Below are 20793 nucleotides of genomic sequence, written 5' to 3'. Positions count from 1 at the left end.
TCTTTTCTCCAAAAAAATGTTTGACAAAAGATTGGAATGTGTTATTAAATGTAAATTTAAATGTTAATATTATTTTAGATATTAATTTAGTGTTTTCATTAAAACAAATAAGCATTGAGTTGGATTAATTTTATTAATGGTCCATACACCTGTCAGTTTCAACATGAAGAAATACTGTTATAAATCATCTGGACTTTTTATTTTGTGAGAATGTGTTTGCATTGCCAGTGCTCTTTTTTAAAAGAAAATTTATTGTAGTATAGCTGATTTACCATGCTGTGTTAGTTTCAGGTGTACAGAAAAGGGAATCAGTTATACATGTATATGCATATATATTTCACATTCTTTCCCATTTAGATTATTATGGAATATTAAGTAAACTTCCTGTGCTATACAGTAGGTCCTTATGAGTTATCTGTTTTATATACAGTAATGTGTATATATTAATCCCAACCTAATTTATCACGTCCCCTCGTTTTTTCCTTTGGTAATGATTTTATTTTGAGATCTATTTCTATTTTGTAAATAAATTGATTTGTATCATTTTTATTAGATTTCACATATAGGGGATATCATATGATATTTGTCTTTCTATTTCTGACTTACTTCACTTAGTATGATAATCTCTAGGTCTATCCACGTTGCTGCAGATGGCATTATTGAATTCTCTTTCTATGGCTGAGTGATACTCCATCACATGTGTGCCGAGTCTTCTCTATCCTCTCCTCTGGTGACGGTCATTTAGGTTGCTTCCATGTCCTGGCTGTTGTGAGCAGTGCTGCAATTGGGGCGCGTGTATTGTTTTGAATTATGGCTTTCTCTGGATATATACCCAGGGATGGGGTTTCTGGGTCAGATGGTAGTTCTGTATTGATCCAAGTAGAGCATAAAGGTATATCAAAGGTGCATTTGATTTATTAGAGAAGGCATCCAAAGAAAATTCGAGAGACTGAGTGTATATAGGAACCTAAGAACGTTGGATTACTGTCACTAGGTTAACTACACGAATGGTTAAAATGCCCAACAGGGCAATAAAACCAAAATATTTGGGGATATATTTTCTGCCAGAATCGAAGTTATTTACATCTCTACTGGGGGAAAAAAAAACTATAAATTAATGTGTAACTTAGAGTCTGGCCCTAATCAGTAATAAATAGTAAAACTAGACATTTGTGAATTCACGTAAAATTAAGTAATCCTTAGACAGGACTCTTTTAAAAAGCTCCAGCATGACATTGAGAGGACATGAAGTTATTCCTTTGATTTATTTTCCAGTTTTTCCAGTTTTCTTGGTAGTGGTAACATCGCTTTCCAAAGAGACATCTCTCTTCCATCAGCATCCTTGGAGAAAATTTAGATTCTCCCTCTTTCTCCCTCTGTCTCTCAAAAGATTATTTTTTTTCAGCTAGTCCCAGATTTTTATATCATTAACTGTCTTTAATCATAGCACAGCATTTTATGAGTATTATTTAAAATCATATGCTTTTAATATGTCAGATAAATTCTGTAAATAGCTTTTATAAATGAGCTTTCTATCTAAAGTAATACTGTTTGGAACCATCCTGAATTTCTTGTTTTATGAGAATCCTCATATATATATATTGCATGGATGTGATGTGAAGTTTCCCTGTACTGACATTGTACTCACACTCTGAATTGTTTTTAGATTTTTTTTTTCCTGAAGGATATTGTTCACATGGATGTGAGATCTGTGATGTGACTGTAATGAGTTTGTTGAACCCTCTACTTCGCTACCTCCTGCTTTTCAGGCCCCCTTTTTAAGGGCAGCCACCTCCCTTCAAGTTCTCCTTCTGAGAGCTGAGTTACTGACTGCCCCTGGGGTTTCTCAGCAACCTCAGAGCTTCCTTTCAGGACAGTGGAGGAAAGACTGTGTTGGGAGAATGTCTAGCCATCTTAAAATTAAACATAATAGAACTAATTCTATTTTATGGGGACAAGTTTAGGAGTTGAAGTCTGGCAAGAGTAAGAAGATTATTGATTACCCTCTGCTTTAGCCTCAGAACTGAGCTTCCCCAACTACCTTAACTAAAGTGACCCCAGGCTTCTTTTAATCTTGATCAGAATGCCTCTGACAGTCTGTAATGGTTTATGAATTTACTCTTTTACATGCCACTTGTCTGTCTTCACTGAATATAAGTTCCTTGAGGACAAGGACCATATTGGTGTTGGTCCATCTTTTTATTGCAGCATCCATCACAGGGCCTCAAACTAGATGGTCTAAATACATGTTTATTTAGTGAATGGGTCCAATTACATTGTGTGATACCTGCGAATTAAGAACATAATAGGTCAGAGCAAGAGAAAATGGCAAGTGGCTTCCATTTAAGAGATGAAACAGTATACCACTGCCTTAGGCATCAGTAGTCTAATATGTTTCTCACTATCCCATATTGCTGATGGACATATTCCTGGCACAAAGCTTTTGGTGCAATGAAAGGCTAATATGACCATTATAATGTAATAGCTATAGTGAAGAAGAGAGGAAAAAAGAAATAGAAGGCTGAAGTATCCCAGGCTAGTCCCTCATTGGGGAAAAAAAATATCTCTTGGTAGCTAATTCCAAAGATAGACTTTATCTGAAATAAAATCATTATAATGATGGTTGCCTTTAAGCGATGCATTAACTCAGAGATAACTGCATTGCTCCAAATGTGTCAGCATTTAAGGCCTGTCTTATTGGAATTTTTCTTAATTTATTGTAATCTAATAATCATAGAACACATTATTTGTATTTGACACAGAGTTATGTTTGTGTCATGCACATTCATTCAGCTATATAACAAGGAATAATTGTTCGGTTAACATTATTCTTTCTACAGAATGCAATGTTTATTCATGTGTACTTGGTGAATGAATTCTTTATAAGCACATTAACAAGATGTGGAAAAATCAAACCTCTGAATTTCCAAAAGATAGCTGCATAAAATAGTTGAAAAAAATTTTGGGTAGTGGTGAATATAAATGGTTCATATTAAATATGATGGATAATCTGAATGAGATGCATATTTGAGCATACAAGTTGATGTAATAATTTTGTCGAATGAAACAAGATGAGTAAACTGTAATGTCGTTCTGTTGACTGGGAGACGTCACCTAACCAGTTGAAAAATAGCTTCCTATTTTATTGGGCTTCCCTAACCTCTTCATTTATTACATAAATGCACTCTCAAGGGTAATTGCTTTTTTTAAAAAAAACTTTGATTTGTGAAATGCAGGAAATGCTGCCAGGCTTTCTGAGTATTATCAGCTCTTTTTTCTGTCGCCTGTTCAGGGTGCAACTGATTTTGACAGATGTACTGTTATGTTACTGGTATAACATGACATCTTTTTTCAGATGAACTGAATAAAAGTGATCTTGACAATGAGTAGATAAGACACTGTCAGAAAGCTGAAAAAACCTGTCAATGTCACAGTTATGACACAAACACGGCAGAACAGCTCTTATAATGTCATTAAGTGAATATCTTTCCAACAACACCCGTGAGGAGATAGAAAATAGCATTGCTCTTAAATACTATTACTTAGCCACACACACAAAAAAATATAACACAAAGGTCAGTTTAATATACATTTGAGGTGGCATTTGATGAGTCTGATGTATATGTATGTATTTATATGTGAATCTTTTTTATATGGCATGTATGAAAGAATTTTGAGATTTCAAAAGTAGGAAAAGATTTCTACTTTTTCAGAAGCTAAAAAACCCTTTAACTCCAGCTTTTAAGAAAGTCATTGAAAATGTTGATCATGAAATATGCAAAGTGGTTTTAGCGGTATTAATTATAATCTTTTCCCTGATGTTTTTATGGGTTAAGAAACAGTCTTTAATAACATAAGAGAAATTAGGCATACATTTCAAAATATATTTCTAGATCATGAATTTTGTAAATAGGTGGGTAAAATCTGAAATGGAATCAGTCCCAGGTATCAAGAAGGAATTAGACATTTGTGGTTTTATTTTCCATTATTATGATTGACTTGGAGCTGAACTATACATGTATGGGTATATGTTTAATCCTCTCATAGATGTGGTTTTTAAATACTTTAATGAAAAGCATATTTATCCTTAGAACGACTTTTGATATCTTTGTCTAGGATCAGAGGTGGTTGATCTTGATGGAAAAAGTTGCCTTCTCTACAGATTTGATCAAAAATCTTTGAGCCCGATAAAGGATGTAATTTCTTTGAAATTTAAAACCATGCAGAGTGATGGGATTCTACTCCACCGGGAAGGACAAAATGGAGATCACATCACGCTGGAATTAAGAAGAGGAAAACTCTTTTTGCTTATTAATTCAGGTAAAACTCTTTGGATAAAGTGCTTGAAAATCTGGTCATTTAGCTATCACCTTAGTAACTTTATGCTTTTATAACTTACCTTTTTTAGTGATTAAGGTACCTTATTTCCACATTCAAGGGTTTATATGTGTGTGTGTGTATATATATATATATATATATATATATATATATGCCAGTATTGCACTTTCATGTAATTTGTGAACTATTCAGGACCCTCATTTGATGTTTCTTACACAGTGCTGATAGAACCACTTAGTTATTTTCAAACGTCTTGATGGAAGGGATGGGTCACTGAAAAATACTGAGGTATTATAAAATAATAAGGTTGTAGCAAAGATAAAATTTTCATTGAAAACGAACCTGTGATGATGGGTAATACTAATAAAGAGAATTAACAGTGGAAGAAATGACAGCAAGGTTGAGAGGATATTGTATTCAAAGTTGAGGTAAATTCAGACTAGCGTTTTGGCTGGGGTGCATGGAAGGAGATTGCAGTTGTTATGAGAGACTCTGGTCCCCATGAAAGAATGCTTTTCTCTTTTTTTCAGCTGGGAATCATGGCTCTGTTCTTTTCTCTCCCCTCTAAGGTGACGCGAAGCCGCCCTCGGCTCGTGCCCCGGTCAGGCTCACCCTGGGCAGCCTGCTGGACGACCAACACTGGCACTCCGTGCTCATCCAGCGCTTGGGCACACAGGTCAACTTCACGGTGGACGGGCACAGGCGTCGTTTCCGCGCCCAGGGCGAGTTCAGTTCCCTGCATCTCGATTATGAGGTGTGATGGTTACGTTTCAATTCATGCAGACTTCGTGAAGTCTAGGTGGTGAGGTCTAGGAAGGCAGTGCTCTAGAAGACCCACCTCCAGAGTCAGTCAAGGTCCTGAGGAAGTGTTCCTCTAGGTAGCCTCACTCAGGTAGTGAGTTTTGTGCCTATAGTACTGCGGCTTCATTTTTCTCCCTGCATGTTAATTTATCTTTATAAAGAAACATCATCTTTTTTTTGCCTGCAGTGTGTATGCAGGAAATCTCCCTGAAGAGATCTCCTTACTACAAGTAAATATAGACTGTGTTGTATGATTTTGGAGGTGGTGGGGGCAAAAAGCACTCCTGAACAGTGCAGATTTAGAGAAAGAATGTAGCAACGAATAGGTTAACTGATTCATCAATACCCAATTCAAATGCACAAAAATCAATATATGCCAGAAATGTATATAAAATAAAATGTCATTATAATTGGTTACATTGTTAAAACCAGTCACTATGGAAATAAAGATGTATTTTTCTTCAACAACCAATAAATATTAAAATCAAGTTTGATTAGCAACTTGTAAGAATAATCAAGCTCTATTGTCAGTGAAAACTGAATGCATATAAACTTATTTTAAAACCTGCATCATAATTTTTTTTTAAATCTCCATTTGAAATTAACAATATGGCAGTGTAGAGTACTGAAAAATTGGTCTATCTGTGATGACTACAGCTATAGTTGCTAATCGTAATTATTTAAGCAGATTATCAGAAAATCACTAAACAATATTATTGATGCCATTTTTCTTTCTAAGATCAGCTTTGGAGGGATTCCAGCACCTGGAAAACCAGTGTCATTCCCCCATAAACACTTTCATGGGTGTTTAGAAAATCTCTTTTACGATGGAGTGGATATCATTGATTTGGCCAAGCGGCAGGACCCACAGATGATCGTTATGGTAAGAGAGTCTTCATGTATACAAAAAAGGGAAAACTGTGTGGCTTTCCCCCCCACACAAAAATGCTTCATTTTGAATTCCCACTTGACATGATATTTTATTTTATTTTATTTTTTTTTTTGACATGATATTTTAGACCTTACTCTTGTTCTTTAGAAAAAGAGTTCTCAGTTCTCAGCTTGGCAATATGCATGTACGGGATTAATTCTATGCAAAATATTTAAAATTCACAGGTCATGATTATTTTATTTTTATATGAAGTAAAGCAGGTTCTTTTCTTGGTACAATTGATCATTTTATTTTGTTGTGATATTATTGGTCCCAGGAGACTAATTTCTTTTCCTCTGTAATTTCCTTAATAAGATACTCCCTGACTTACTCTCCGAAGCAGAATACTGGTTTCCTGGAATCAGATAACATGCACGTATATTAGAGAAGCGGTTGGAAAATTTGTATTTTGCCATGGTCATTCATAACTAATAAAAGAAGCTAATAGGCTTTTACAAGATTGCATCTGCCACGAGCAGTGCTGGTCAGGCTGTTTGATGTTCTAATTCTATGGAAATGTGGTGGAATTTAAATACAGCTGTATTGGTCAGGGTGCAGTCAGAGAAGCACTCTGGGTTTAGGGACAAGGGGTCTGTTTTAGGACTTGGATCTTAACAGCTGGAGGCACTGGAAAGTGGAGGTCAGCGGTCTGGAAGAAGAGATGGAGCAGAGTGAAAGAGGCAGGACACGCTGGGATAGTCACCAGCCCCTCTGTCATCATCCTTCCCTGGACTTCATCACACGCAGACAGCCTTTTGGGGAAAGTGGCCAGCCTTTCACTTCTGACTCAGGTGTCTCGTCAGCTCCCTCTTTGGCTAACTTTTAACTGGACCCAGACAAGAAATGAGATTCTGGGGAACGTGCTTTCTAGCTTAACCTGCTTGCTGATAGAAAAGCAGACACATCCAACCATTTGAATACATTCCTTTAATTATTCAAAATTCAAAATATATAATAAAGCTCATGTTGTGTCAGCAAAACCCAGAGTACATCACAGAATTATTTATTGCTTATAAAATATTTTATTTTTAATTCTCTGTGTGAATTGATAGTGCTTATATGAGCACACCATCCAGCAAGATTTTTTAAATAGTTTTTTTTTTAATATAAAAAGGAAAAGGATTTAGATGGAAAATAAAACTATTGTAGAGAGATAGATGTGAGTGTTTCATTGCAAAATGAGTTTCCAGAAGCTGCTCATGTAGCTAACACCGGCTCTTCATTGCCAAGAGGATTTGCTGCTTGCAGAGTAGCTAGCAGACAGCTGTCCAAATGCAGCTGGTAAATGTTTCCATTTTTACCAGGTTTGCTAGTCTTATAATTGCCTTTACATTATGGGTCAGTATATTTCACTCTTCAGCTTTTGATGTTTCATTCACTGGGACAAGATATTTGTCTGCAGTGAAAGCTAGTTCACTTTTAACAGAATCACAATATAGCCAAATGTTTTTGTTTAACCTAGACCAGTACTTTAATTCCAGCTTGTCTTGTTTTAAATAAAGTGATTTCATTGACTTTTCAAATCTATATTTAGAAGGTTTGTTGAAGGTTATTTTCAGGAAAAATAAAAACATTTATCTTGATTTATGAAGCCTGTTAAGGAACATGCTAATTATTTCTAAATAGTTCAGACGTTAACATTTTTTTCTTAATCCTTAAATATGTATTTAGTGCTAACAGCAAAATAATCTTTCATGTACAATATTTTAATGAAAATTCATGCAATTCTAATGTATCTTGAAGATCTATTTAAAAACCATTAGACAAGAAATAATACATGTAAATCTGATGACAAGAGCATAAAAATAAGAAAAAAACCACAATGGTTCAAAATAAGAATGTAAGTAGTACATTGTACATTGTATTATGCAATCTTAAACCTAAAAAAAAAAGAAAGAAAAATAGGCAGAGGTTATGAACCGACCCTTCTGATGAAAGTGAGGCCAAAGAGCAACAAACCCATGAAAAAGACTTAGATTCTTTATTAGGTAAATGCAAGATAAATAACAACGATACATCACGTGGGCGTTTTGTCCTTGAACTTATGCAGATTTAAAAGAAATGTAATACCTATTGCTGCCAAGGATGTGGGGAAAAGTATGTCTTTGTGTACTACTGTTGGAAATGTGGAAAATTTAACTTTTTTTTTGAATTCAAGAAAGAAACTGGAAATATTTACTAAAATATGTAGATATACTAGCTCTGTATTTAGAACCGTCTTCTGAAGAACTGAAAATACCATCACATAGAGAAGCTTATTCGTGCTTGGTTGAGAGAGGCAAAACTTTGAAACAAAGTGACATCATACTAGTGGAAGTGGAAGTGTCAGTGGCTCAGTCATGTCCCAACTCTGCAATCTGATGGACTGTAATTCACCAGGCTCCTCTGCCCTGGAATTCTCCAGGCAAGAATACTGGAGTGGGTAGCTGTTCCCTCCTCCAGGGGATCTTCCCAACCCAGGGATCAAACCTATGTTTCCTGCTTTGCAGGCAGATTCTTTACCACTGAGCCACTGGAAAAACCCCTTGATAAGAAAACAATTGACTGGAAATTTGACCATTCACACAGTAGAATATTGCCTAATCAATAAAAGTAGGAATTAGGCTTTCACCAGATAATTCAAAAGGATTTCCATAAGGTATTTGTTAATGATAAAATCATGGTACAGCAAACATAAAACATGGCTCCCATTTTTATAAAACAAATAATGTCTAGTGTGTTGGTATATGTATTCCAAATATATATTTAGATATATGTGAATATACATATAACTGAACACATGCCTTAAATATGTATATGCACATATGTGTGTTGATATATTAATATACGTTTGTATGTGTCAATAGTAACAGAAAATTATGAAAGAATATGGAAGGGGAGCCAGTAGCTCATTAATATTGGTTATGTTATGGAGTAGCTTTGAAGCCAAAGGCAGCGAAAGTAGGAAGGGAAAACCAAGTAAAACATAAATAAAGAATTATTTTAAATAAATTTTGATTGAATTCAATTGCATTGAGTTAGATGCCTTTGTGAAATTTGAGAAATCGGAAGAAAACAATTTCACCCAGAAAGCCCAGGGAGAGATTTGCCTGACTGTGTATCCCTGGATTTGAAGAACCTTTAAGACGTATGGCAAGGATTCCGTATCCATGTGGGTAGCAGTTTTCCCTGTTGTTTTAAACCATGGGTAATTAGATCGTTCAGATTCTATTACTAATGTGGTGTGTCATTCTTAAAGCTTTCCCTTTTGCTCTCTTCTCAGGGAAATGTGTCGTTTTCTTGTTCACAACCGCAGTCTGTGCCCGTGACTTTTCTGAGCCCCAGGAGTTACTTGGCACTGCCAGGATCTTTCGGGGAGGACGAGATTTCTGCCACTTTTCAATTTCGAACTTGGAATAAGGCTGGGCTTCTGTTATTCACGGAGCTTCAACTGGTTTCAGGGGGTCTCCTCCTCTTTCTCAATGATGGAAAACTTAAGCTGCATCTCTACCATCCAGGAAAATTACCCAGTGACATCACAGCAGGTAATAAGTGTATTCCTGCAGGCAAAGCATATGGGTTTGAAAGATTTCATTATCTCTCTGTCCCTTCTCTGTAAAATTTTATGCTTAACCCCCAAATTAATATTTGTTTAACAAATGAATACTTGAGTTAATAAGATTATCTCTTCCTTAGAGGAACTGGATTCCAATTTTCTTTTAAATATGGCTTCAGCACTAGCAGTTCTTATTAACCAAAATGATAGTTGTAGGGGAATAGAAATTTCCTTCCATGACCCTCTTGCCCACTCCAGATAAATCAATGTATCCTGAGGAAATGCATTTTGAGAAAAATATGAAAGACTTGAAATGGATCCCAAGTTTGCTGGGTGTCTTCAATGGAAGATGAGTCTTTGTATAACACAGTTATAAGTCTTATCTGGCCTTTGAGAGATGGGGAGGGGTCTTTTGGGGATTGTTATCTCTATATTATTTAGTCAGATTAACTTTGCTTGCTGCTGTAATCTGTGTGGAGTTGCATATATTTGGGGGAAAGATTTACGTGAAGTTTCTCATTCAGGAACCAAATAGAATTCTCTGCACTTCTAGGCAATACGGTACCATTTTAATGGTTAGAAGTAATATAATTAAGGAGACTCTCTGAGAGTCTGGAAAATTAATGTCTAATTTAGGTCAGTGCTTTGGGTGAGGGATATTTTTGTCTCTTCATTAAAATTATATAGTTCTTGACAAAGGATCTCCATCAAATTTTCATATATATGGAATAATACCCAAGCCAAGCAACTAGAGGTCACACTGGGGTAAATTGCTATATCAGTTTAATAAATGATCTTTAAAAACAATTTAAAGATGCCATTGTACTACTCATCTATATTAACTACGACCAAAATTGATAGAATATGAGTGGGAGAGGAAAAAAAGTTAAAAACCAAATATAAGAAACAAGTAGTATACAAATGAATACGCTGGATCTTCGTGTTTCTTTTTTCTTGTTCATATACCACAGTAGTTTGAACGTGGGAACTGAAACTTCAATATCAATTATAATTTTTAAGAAGTACTGTGCTGTGACTTTTTAATGTAATACTCAAACTGTGGTAGATTTGCAGGCTTGACAAAAGGAAATAAATTAATCAGTGTCATATTAATAATTAATAGGCTCCCTAAAATCAAGGCCTAAAAATATAAGCTTGCCATTAATGTGTAGTTTATTCTGATGTATTTGACATCCTCTGGGGTGGTTGTATTCATGGCCTAATTTTCAGCATCTTAGAGAAGCTGCTTCAGTGCAGTGTTATTGTACAGAGCCCCATGAAGCTAGTTCATTTCTAAACACTTTACAGGCTTGCAAATTTAATAAACTACTAGGTGTAAATCTATCTAGACCACCTCGAATGAGTTTAAAAATTAATGTTTAAATCTGTGTACAATCTTACTATTATGACATCACATGACTTAGTGCCCATAGCTAATAATAAGGATCCTTGACAAAATATGAATGTTAATATAGTAAAATTGTTACACTTCAGATAATAAAGTAGGACTTTACACACTAAATCCCCCATTCCCATCTTTCTAGTTTCTTTTAAAATATTAATTTTTGCTAGTTTCAGCAAGAAAAGTGCATTTTGCATTTGAAAGTGGACTCTTTAAATGGTCTGGGTGTGTGGTCCATTTGCTTCTCTCATAGAGAAGACTTTCACAGGCACAGTGTTCGATAATTAAATCAGTTGTCAGGATGCATCATAATGACTGAAGAGAATCGAGGACCTACTGGTGGGTTAATATCACATTATACTAAATCATTCTATTATATGAGGATGGCTCAGTTTTTCTTTACTACTGGGGATATAAATTATTACTCTTACATATTTTCAAAACTCAAAGTTTTCAATGTCTTTTACAATGGAATAAAAATACAGTGTCCATTGTATTGAGGAAGAATGGAATTGTGCAGATGTTTGAATTATCAGGCTAAATTTTTAATGTGATGTAGAGCTTTGCAAATCATTATTTGGAATGGTTCAAAAATATTATGTCAGTTTATGTCATTTTTGAAATATTAAAGATATTATATTAGTCTAAATCATAAAACATATTAGCAGCCCTACAAAATCGCTTGTGACACAGTGTCGCCAGTCTTTGTCATCTTTATACATGACAGAGCAAAAATTATTTGATCAAGAATCTAACAATTTGGTTGTATTTTCCTGCTGCTGCTGCTAAGTCGCTTCAGTCGTGTCCGACTCTGTGCGACCTCATAGACTGCAGCCCACCAGGCTCCCCCGTCCCTGGGATTCTCCAGGCAAGAACACTGGAGTGGGTTGCCATTTCCTTCTCCAGTGCGTGAAAGTGAAAAGTGAAAGTGAAGTCGCTCAGTAGTGTCCAACTCTTCGCGACCCCATGGACTGCAGCCTACCAGGCTCCTCCGTCCATGGGAGTTTCCAGGCAAGAGTACTACAAATTCTTGACTATCAAATTTGAGATTTTTGCTATGAGTTTTATATTTCTGCTATTGTTTTTGCGTTAAGGTGAAAATCAGGCTTGAAAACAAGCTTCTTGCTCCCGTGGGCAGGGCCTGGCAGATGCTGGTTCTGCGTGTTTCCGTTACTGAGCTTTCTGGTTCTTGTGACCCTGACAGAGAGGCTGCCCTCTTGATTCCCCTCACCCAGGAGAAGCCATTTTTAAAGTTCTTTCTTTCTCTAATGGAATATTCCTGTCTTTCACATTAGAACCTCATCGCTCCCTGAAAGTCCTGCTTCCACCTAACATGATTGACAGCCATAACCTCCATATTTTCTTCTTGGCAAGAGCTATCTGGTGTCATGGACCTTTAATTCTGGTTAGTGGATATAGTTAGTGAGTATAGGAATGTCTGGCACAGTTTTGAAGCACTGAAAGTTATTTGGAACAGGCAAAACCCTTTAGTCTGTCCTTGAGTAATGGCCTTTGTATAACTGCCTTTTGCTCTTTTGCAAATAACCTACCTATACAGCTTTTTCTGCTTTACACATCCTATTCCATGGATGCTTGTTATAATCTTATGGGAGAGTGACAGCAGCTAAAGTGTCATAATATTTCTGTAGTGGTTTTAAGACTGGTCCCTGAAGATTATATACGAGGAACCGAGAGATACCTTTTTCTTCCTCCTGTATTTTGTATGTCTGTGTGTTTTGGGTCTGAGAGAGAGATAGAAGGAGAGAGAAGGAAGAGGAGGAGGAAGGGAAGAAGGGGAGAGGGAAGAAGGTTCTTATAAAGGTGGGATTCCACCTTCTCCTGCCACCTGCAGTTGCAAACCTTTCCATTTATTCTTCTATTCTTCCAGCTGGAGTTGTCAGTGGTTTCCACCCAGAGACCACAGTGATCACCCTTACTGTCCAACAGGTTGGGTTTGTTGCGTATTGCAACAGGGAGGAGCCTCACCCAGGGAACCATGGGGAGTCCCATCACAAAGGTGTTAAGGACAACTTGTCATAGAATTTTGGATTATGTTAGCTAATTTGGAGGGAGATTTCAAGGAAATTTGGCGGGGATTAAATGCTGCCAGGAGGTGAGGGAATTTGTGTGGTTAAATATCTTTGTAAATTTTATTTTGAAGAATGGAGGCATGAAGTAAAGCTAAATTTGTAATTGATTTCAAAAGTCAGTTGTCATTCATGCTGTCCGGGAGAGGATTTGATATTTTTTGTAGTTTGCACAGTAACCTTGCTTTTGTCTGTGCTTAAACCAGATTGTAGAGGAGTTTTGAAGGAATTTTGGGTCCCATTTCACTGTAGTAACAGAGCGACCTTGTCTGGTCTTGATGTTCTGTGAGCTTGTTGATGCTCAGCGGGAGAACCCTACTGCCGAGCTCTGGGTGCTCTCCAGCGTCTCCCACCATCAGGGCCCCCCTGAGAGTACCAGCCACTAGTCCCAGGCTCTTGGGGGCTGCTTTTCTCTTTCTCAAAGTTAATTGTTTAACATGAGCCAAACAGCAAGGTCACCACCCATCCTGCAGGCCAAGAAGAATGTGGGTTTTGGCGTCAGCTCACCAGTTGGATGCTTCCTTGGGTGATTTGTTTATCCTCTTGTGCTTCATGGTCTCCATGTTTGAAACGAGAATAACAGTAGTAATGTTGAAGATTAAATGACATGATGCATATAAAGCACACAGCACCTGGTGTGAATAATAGGCACTAGATTATTGTTTTTATTATTATTACACCAACACGTATTCCTTCCCCTAATCAAAAGTTGTGAGTGTTGGGAGCAGCGCACTAGAATTAGCATTTAATTACCTGATTCGGTGAATTGGAAAAAAATACATATTCTGCAATTCCACCTTTTCCTTCCTCTCTCACTGTGTTGTGGCCTTGGAAAAGGGCTCACTTCTCTTCAGATATTAAAGTTGTAGACTTAAAAGAAAATAGTATCCAACTTACAAATTATCCTTTTTATCATGTGGAATTAAGTGAAACAGATTGCACAGGTCATTCATTATTTAACTTGAGTAATACATCCCATCGATGGGTCATAAAAGTTTCCTCATCGTAAGCAAGTGATGTCTGTTGCAAATGAGGTTCAAGAATAGTTTTCTGAAGGTTCCCTCACAAATACAGCACAACTCCAGAACCCACACGCTGAGCAGATGGGTGCATGTAACTGTGTCAAATTGAGAGCGGCCGTCCTGGCAGACTTGTGTTCTTAATCTAAGTTAGCTTCTGTGTTGACAGAAGATGTCCTGAGCCTTTGACTTTACTCTGCTGGCCCTACCCAGAAGCCCCTTGGAGCAAAGTTGCTTGGAGTGTGCCCCCCTGGAACATAGTGGTCCAGCGAAATACTTGTTCCTGAGATAAGTACAGAAATTGGGAGGAAAAGCTCCTAGAAGCTGTTACAGCAAGAAGGCATCACTGCAACATTTAAGCATATGGTCAGTGGGCTTGTGTTTTAGATGCCTTCTTTCTTTAATGTTTTTGTCATTTATTTTTACTGAATTTTATGAAAGTTATCAGTCTGCAGTAGGTCAGAAGAGAAAATGTCCCCCACCAGAGGTAGCTTGATAAGCACCTCCCAGGCCAGTGGAAAGCTAAGATGAGAAAACAGAAGCCGTGTACGCAGGCACATCCGAGCTTTGAGAAAGAGAGGGTGGGAAACCCACGGCAGGGTGAGGAGGGTGGGAAGTTTTTATCTGTGTGACGTAAAGCTCAGTACAAGGATTTTCACTCTAAATGTATCCTCTGAAAGGAAGCACAGGATGACAAATTTGGGACATTTGATTTATTTTAGTCCAATCTCATACCGTCAGAGATTATATAACTCTATTCAGCCTTCTATTTCAGAGTCCACTCTTAGAAAATATGTCCAAAATTATCTAGCCTATATCCTTCATTTTTCAGTTTTTAGGTTTTTCTCATTATCTTTCGCAAACCAAATCAAAGTTGGGTCTTTGGAAATCTTTTTTTGGTTCATGGGTATAATGTGAAAGTAAGCTTTGGTGCCCAGGGTGGAGTTTGTGTTATGCTAAATGAGTCCAGGGCAAAGAGCTTCATCATCTAAAGCAGCTTCCATGCATTTTCTGTCTGAAAGCTTGTGGTCGGAAATAGCCGGGGAAATAAAGAAATTGCACAAAGTATCAGGAAAGAGGCCCATGAATTTTAGGTTTAATAGAGTACTTATATTTTTATTTAGTAATTTGATCTGCAAAATCATACAGAGCTGAATATTTGGTGGATTTGGTAGATATAAACCTTACTGATTTACCTACAACAGAGAGACTTAGATTTCACCAGTTTGCTGAGTATTCAAAACAGAACCCTATAGACTTAATTCCCTTTAAGAGGAAAAGGCTCCACAGCCTCCTTGATTCGTGACACAGGGACCACCTTAGGAGGGTCTAGAGACTGTTTTTATAGGTGATAAGGAAACCTTGATTTTTTACTGTAGCAATTTTTATTATGTATATAAACTTGGAAAATACAGAAAAATTATAGCTAGGAATAAAAACAACTACTATTTTCTTGTATGTGAAAATTACTGTTTGTGTGCATTTCCTTTCAGCCCTTTCGCATATTTATAGACAATCAGGAATATAATTAGAATTGTACATATGGAGTTAATTCTCATTACTTGGAGTAGTTACGTCCTATGAAGTTGTTGCGGACATGGAATTAATAAATACTAAACCATTGTTTCCAGGGGAAATACAGGGTTAGGTTCTTGCATGCCTCTAGTGACAACATTTTTGTACACCAATCAACACAACCTCCTATGTATGATTGTGTTTGAAGACACCTTCTTTAATATTTATTGTTAATCACCAGCATTGAACTCATGGCCAACATTAACTCATGCCTGAAAGGAGCTTACCTATCACATGTATTTTTCTCTGTAAGGCAAATCATTGCCTTCTTGCACTTTGGAACACTAGACAACACTTAGTCACTGTGTGAGGGGGCCTTTTAAACAGCAAACTCACTAACAGAAAGCACAAAAATGTGAAGACAGATTTACATAGGAGAGCTGAAGCAAGAAGCTTTGCCTTGCGTGACCTCAGCCGTAAGCTTGCATGTCAGTTGACTTGAATTTTTCTCTGCTCTGTGTATTTCTGTGACTGACCCCAAAAGTGCCCTGAGTAATGATTTGGAGGCTACTGATATATTATGGCAAGTAGTTGAATTTGCAAATACAAAATCTGTAAATTATGACCAGCTTTATGAATATGGTTTTATACACTGCTTTATTTTTTAACTCTCCATTATACCACTACACTTTCAGCATTCATTATAATCTCTTCAAATATTTCTATAATAATTGACAATATACTTTGCTAAATATTCTAGACTCATAAAAGATGACTACACCAAAGTGTAAAAGAGCAGATAAATCATTTTATTAGGTATAACCTAGAATTTTGGAAAGTATCTGTGCTCTTCCCAAGCCACTCCTTCTAAAAGGTAAATTACATAATGAAAGCTGAAAATTAGCCCATGCCAAATAATTTAAAGATTTTCACCATTCAGGATTGTCCAAACTTGAATTAGAATTTTGTTCTCTCTACTGATGCCCCAAGACATGAAGATAATCATGCACTATTTCCATGTATTTCAATATTCCAATTATTTCAATAATCTCAAAAATGCAAACACCCCCTTATGGGAGAAAGTGAAGAGGAACTAAAGAGACTCTTGGTGAAAGTGAAAGAGGAGAGTGAAAAAGCTGGCTTAAAACTCAGCATTCAAAAAACCAAGATCATGGAATCTGGTCCTGTCACTTCATGGCAAATAGATGGGGAAACAATGGAAACAGTGACAGACTTTATTTCCTTGAGCTCCAAAATCACTGCAGATGGTGACTGCAGCCTTGAAAATAAAAGATGCTTGCTCCTTGGAAGAAAAGCTATGGCAAACCTAGACAACATATTAAAAAGCAGAGACGTTATTTTGCCAACCAAGGTTCATCTAGTCAAACCTATGGTTTTTCCAGTGGTCATATATGGATGTGGACCATAAGGAAAGCTGAGCGCTGAAGAATTGATGCTTTTGAATTGTGGTTTTGGAGAAGACTCTTGAGAGTCCCTTGGACTGCAAGGAGATCCAACCAGTCGATCCTTAAGGAAATAAATCCTGAATATTCATTGGAAGGACTGATGCTGAAGCTGAAGCTCCAATACTTTGACCACCTGATGCAAAGAGTCGACTCGTTAAAAAAGACTCTGATGCTGGGAAAGATTGAAGGCAGGAGAAGGGATGACAGAGGATGAGATGATTGACTGGCATCGCTGACTCAATGGACATGAGTTTGAGCAAGCTCCAGGAGATGGTGAAGGCCAGGGAAGCCTGGCGTGCTATAGTCGCAAAGAGTCGGATACAACTGAGCGACTAACAACAGCAATGTAGAGGGTGCTGATTGCCCACCAGTCTCCCTTCCCTGTCTTGCTTCTTGTTTTCTTTTGTTAAGAGTTGTTAGATTACTGTACTTGATTGAGTGGTGTGTACATTGCCATTTCTAACCAACTGCTTACAGTGTTCACTGTTAATAGATATCTCTTTTAACTGATTCTGTCTCCCCCAGGTGTTGGATTAAATGATGGACAGTGGCATTCCGTCTCCTTATCTGCCAAAAGGAATTACCTGAGTGTGGTGGTTGATGGCCAAGTGGCTTCTGCATCCCCCTCCCAGGGCCCTGAGCAGATTTATTCAGGGGGCATCTTTTATTTTGGAGGTAAGAGAAGCAGTCACTCCATATGGGCAGTTGAGTCATGTTCACAGTTACTACCCCTGTGTCTTGAAGTCAGCATGTTTTAACCAATGTCAATATTATGGAATCATTTTTCACTTTCTTTGAAGATGGAAATGTTGAGTGGATCATGATGATAAATCATGACATAAAATGTATTTCTTTGAGGTGGACTGACTTATGCTTATGATTTCTGTAATGAGATTGCTTGCAAGTAGACCATGCTCTTCTGTTCTTACTTTAAAATTTTGTTATGTTTTCCTAAAGTTGAATAGGCCTTACATGTGTACCTTTCTCAGATTTTATGGGCTCATTTCATTGTGGTGTTTTCCTGTTTATGCCTCTTAGCTTTTCCAGAGCATCCTTATTGCTTTTCTACTGCTCAATGCAGACAATATTATGCCAATGGACAAATAATCTAACTTAATTAGCCACAGAAGCCTTTTCTCATTGCTAAATAATAATTCACTGATACATTTGGTAGAATTAGGGCACCAGCCTTCAACCCCAGGACGTCTCTCAAAAAGAACAAAAAGTGTTTACTTGCCTAGTGGATGTTTGATTAAACTAAAAGCTTCAAAAAGCAACCTATGGAAGTGGAAATGAATGTCTATCACTGGAAAATTAAAATAAGACAATATTTGACGTTAATTAGAAAGGCAGAGCTTCCCCGATTGCTCAGCTGGTAAAGAATCTGTCTGCAAGGCAGGCTCTCAGGAGATGCAGGTTCCATTCCAGGGCCAGGAAGATCCCCTGGGGGGAGGAAATGGCAACCTACTCCAGTATTCTTGCCTAAAAAATCCCATGGACAGAGGATCCAATCCCATGGACTTGTGGGCTACAATCCAAAGGGTCCCAAGGAGTCGGACACAGCCGAGCACAGAGCAGCACACACAGAATCGCACAGTTGTAGAAATCATAATCATAACTTACAGTGTTTCTTCTTTTTGCTATTTTGAATTGTAATCATGACTTCTGTCTGGAATCACCTTTGAATTTGGTTGAAAGCCCAGGCTTCATTATTCATCAATAATATGCAAATTCCTTTCCAAGAATTGACAGTAAGTACACAGACCGTGAATCATGCATCTTATATTAAGAGCGAACAAACAAACCAAAAAAAAAAAAAAAAACCTTCATAATCCTTTGCTATAAAAGGCAGCATAATGCCAAAAATATTGAAAGATAGAATTGCTTCCTTTATGAAGATTTGTTCATTTATAAGTTCATTTTATAAATTAAGTTGTTTATAAAACATCATGGAATATATGATTGAGTTTATGGCAACCTATAGCAACATGGTCCTTTAATAGATGGTAAGCTCAAAATTCTCCAAGCCAGGCTTTAGCAATATGTGAACCGTGAACTTCCTGATGTTCAAGCTGGTTTTAGAAAAGGCAGAGGAACCAGAGATCAAATTGCCAACATCTGCTGGATCATGGAAAAAGCAAGAGAGTTCCAGAAAAACATCTATTTCTGCTTTATTGACTATGCCAAGACCTTTGACTGTGTGGATCACAATAAACTGTGGAAAATTCTTCAAGAGATGGGAATACCAGACCACCTGACCTGCCTCTTGAGAAATTTGTATGCAGGTCAGGAAGCAACAGTTAGAACTGGACATGGAACAACAGACTGGTTCCAAATAGGAAAAGGAGTTCATCAAGGCTGTATATTGTCACCCTGTTTATTTAATTATATGCAGAGTACATCATGAGAAACCCTGGACTGGAAGAAACACAAGCTGGAATCAAGATTGCTGGGAGAAATATCACTAACCTCAGATATGCAAATGACAGCAACTTTATGGCAGAAAGTGAAGAGGAACTCAAAAGCCTCTTGATGAAAGTGAAAGTGGAGAGTGAAAAAGTTGGCTTACAGCTCAACATTCAGAAAATTAAGATCATGGCATCCGGTCCCACCACTTCATGGGAAATAGATGGGGAAACAGTGGAAACAGTGTCAGACTTTATTTTTCTGGGCTCCAAAATCACTGCAGATGGTGACTGCCGCCATGAAATTAAAAGACGCTTTCTCCTTGGAAGGAAAGTTATGACCAACCTAGATAGCATATTCAAAAGCAGAGACACTACTTTGCCAACAAAGGTCCCTCTAGTCAAGGCTATGGTTTTTCCTGTGGTCATGTATGGATGTGAGAGTTGGACTGTGAAGAAGGCTGAATGCTGAAGAATTGATGCTTTTGAACTGTGTGGTGTTGGAGAAGGCTCTTGAGAGTCCCTTGGACTGCAAGGAGATCCAACCAGTCCATTTTGAAGGAGATCAGCCCTGGGATTTCTTTGGAAGGAATGATGCTAAAGCTGAAACTGCAGTACTTGGGCCACCTCATGTGAAGAGTTGACTCACTGGAAAAGACTCTGATGCTGGGAGGGATTGGGGGCAGGAGGAGAAGGGGACGACAGAGGATGAGATGGCTGGATGGCATCACTGACTCGATGGACGTGAGTCTGAGTGAACTCCGGGAGTTGGTGATGGACAGGGAGGCCTGGCGTGCTGCGATTCATGGGGTTGCAAAGAGTCGGACACGACTGAGCAACTGATCCGATCTGATCTGAAGATATACAAACAGTTCCTGAGTTAGAATTTTTCAGCTTTACAGTGGTGTGAAGAAATACACATTCAGTAGAAACCGTACTTTGAATTTTTTTCTTTTCTCAGACTCGTGACATGTAGGGTAATGTTAATATTCTCTCACGATGCTGGGCAGTGGCAGTGAGCCACAGCTCCCAGTCTTGCACACAATCACGAGGGTAAACAGCAGATACTCTTAAACCGTTCAGTTCCCACTCAACCAATCTGTTTTCGCTTTCAGTACAGTATTCAATAAATTGTGGAGAATATTTAACACTTTATTATAAAGTAGATTTTGCCCAACTGTTGACTAACGTAAGTGTCCTGAGCACGTTTAAGGGTGGCTAAGCTAAGCTATGATGTTTGGTAGGTCGGGTACATTAAACATAGTTTTGACTTAGGATATTTTCAATTTACAAT

At 37.6% G+C, this 20793-nt stretch overlaps 1 protein-coding gene across 2 annotated transcripts in view; it reads left to right on the top strand.

Moving 5' to 3' along the window:
• The window catches only part of CNTNAP4 (contactin associated protein like 4), a 285557-nt gene that overhangs the window by 169644 nt on the left and 95120 nt on the right, over positions 1-20793 (top strand). The window contains exons 5-9 of one of the 2 annotated variants that reach the window (XM_027513975.1): positions 4117-4320; positions 4908-5092; positions 5879-6022; positions 9333-9594; positions 17620-17769. In XM_027513975.1, coding sequence (XP_027369776.1) covers positions 4117-4320; positions 4908-5092; positions 5879-6022; positions 9333-9594; positions 17620-17769 — 945 coding nt within the window. Of the gene's footprint in view, positions 1-4116; positions 4321-4907; positions 5093-5878; positions 6023-9332; positions 9595-17619; positions 17770-20793 lie in introns of those variants that run through there. The other variant, XM_027513977.1, reaches the window with a different exon arrangement.

Source organism: Bos indicus x Bos taurus, chromosome 18 (genome assembly GCF_003369695.1).
Source record: "Bos indicus x Bos taurus breed Angus x Brahman F1 hybrid chromosome 18, Bos_hybrid_MaternalHap_v2.0, whole genome shotgun sequence".
In the NCBI taxonomy this organism is placed as follows: domain Eukaryota; kingdom Metazoa; phylum Chordata; class Mammalia; order Artiodactyla; family Bovidae; genus Bos; species Bos indicus x Bos taurus.
Note: the sequence above shows the minus strand (reverse complement) of the source record. Positions and strands in the feature narration are given on the sequence as shown.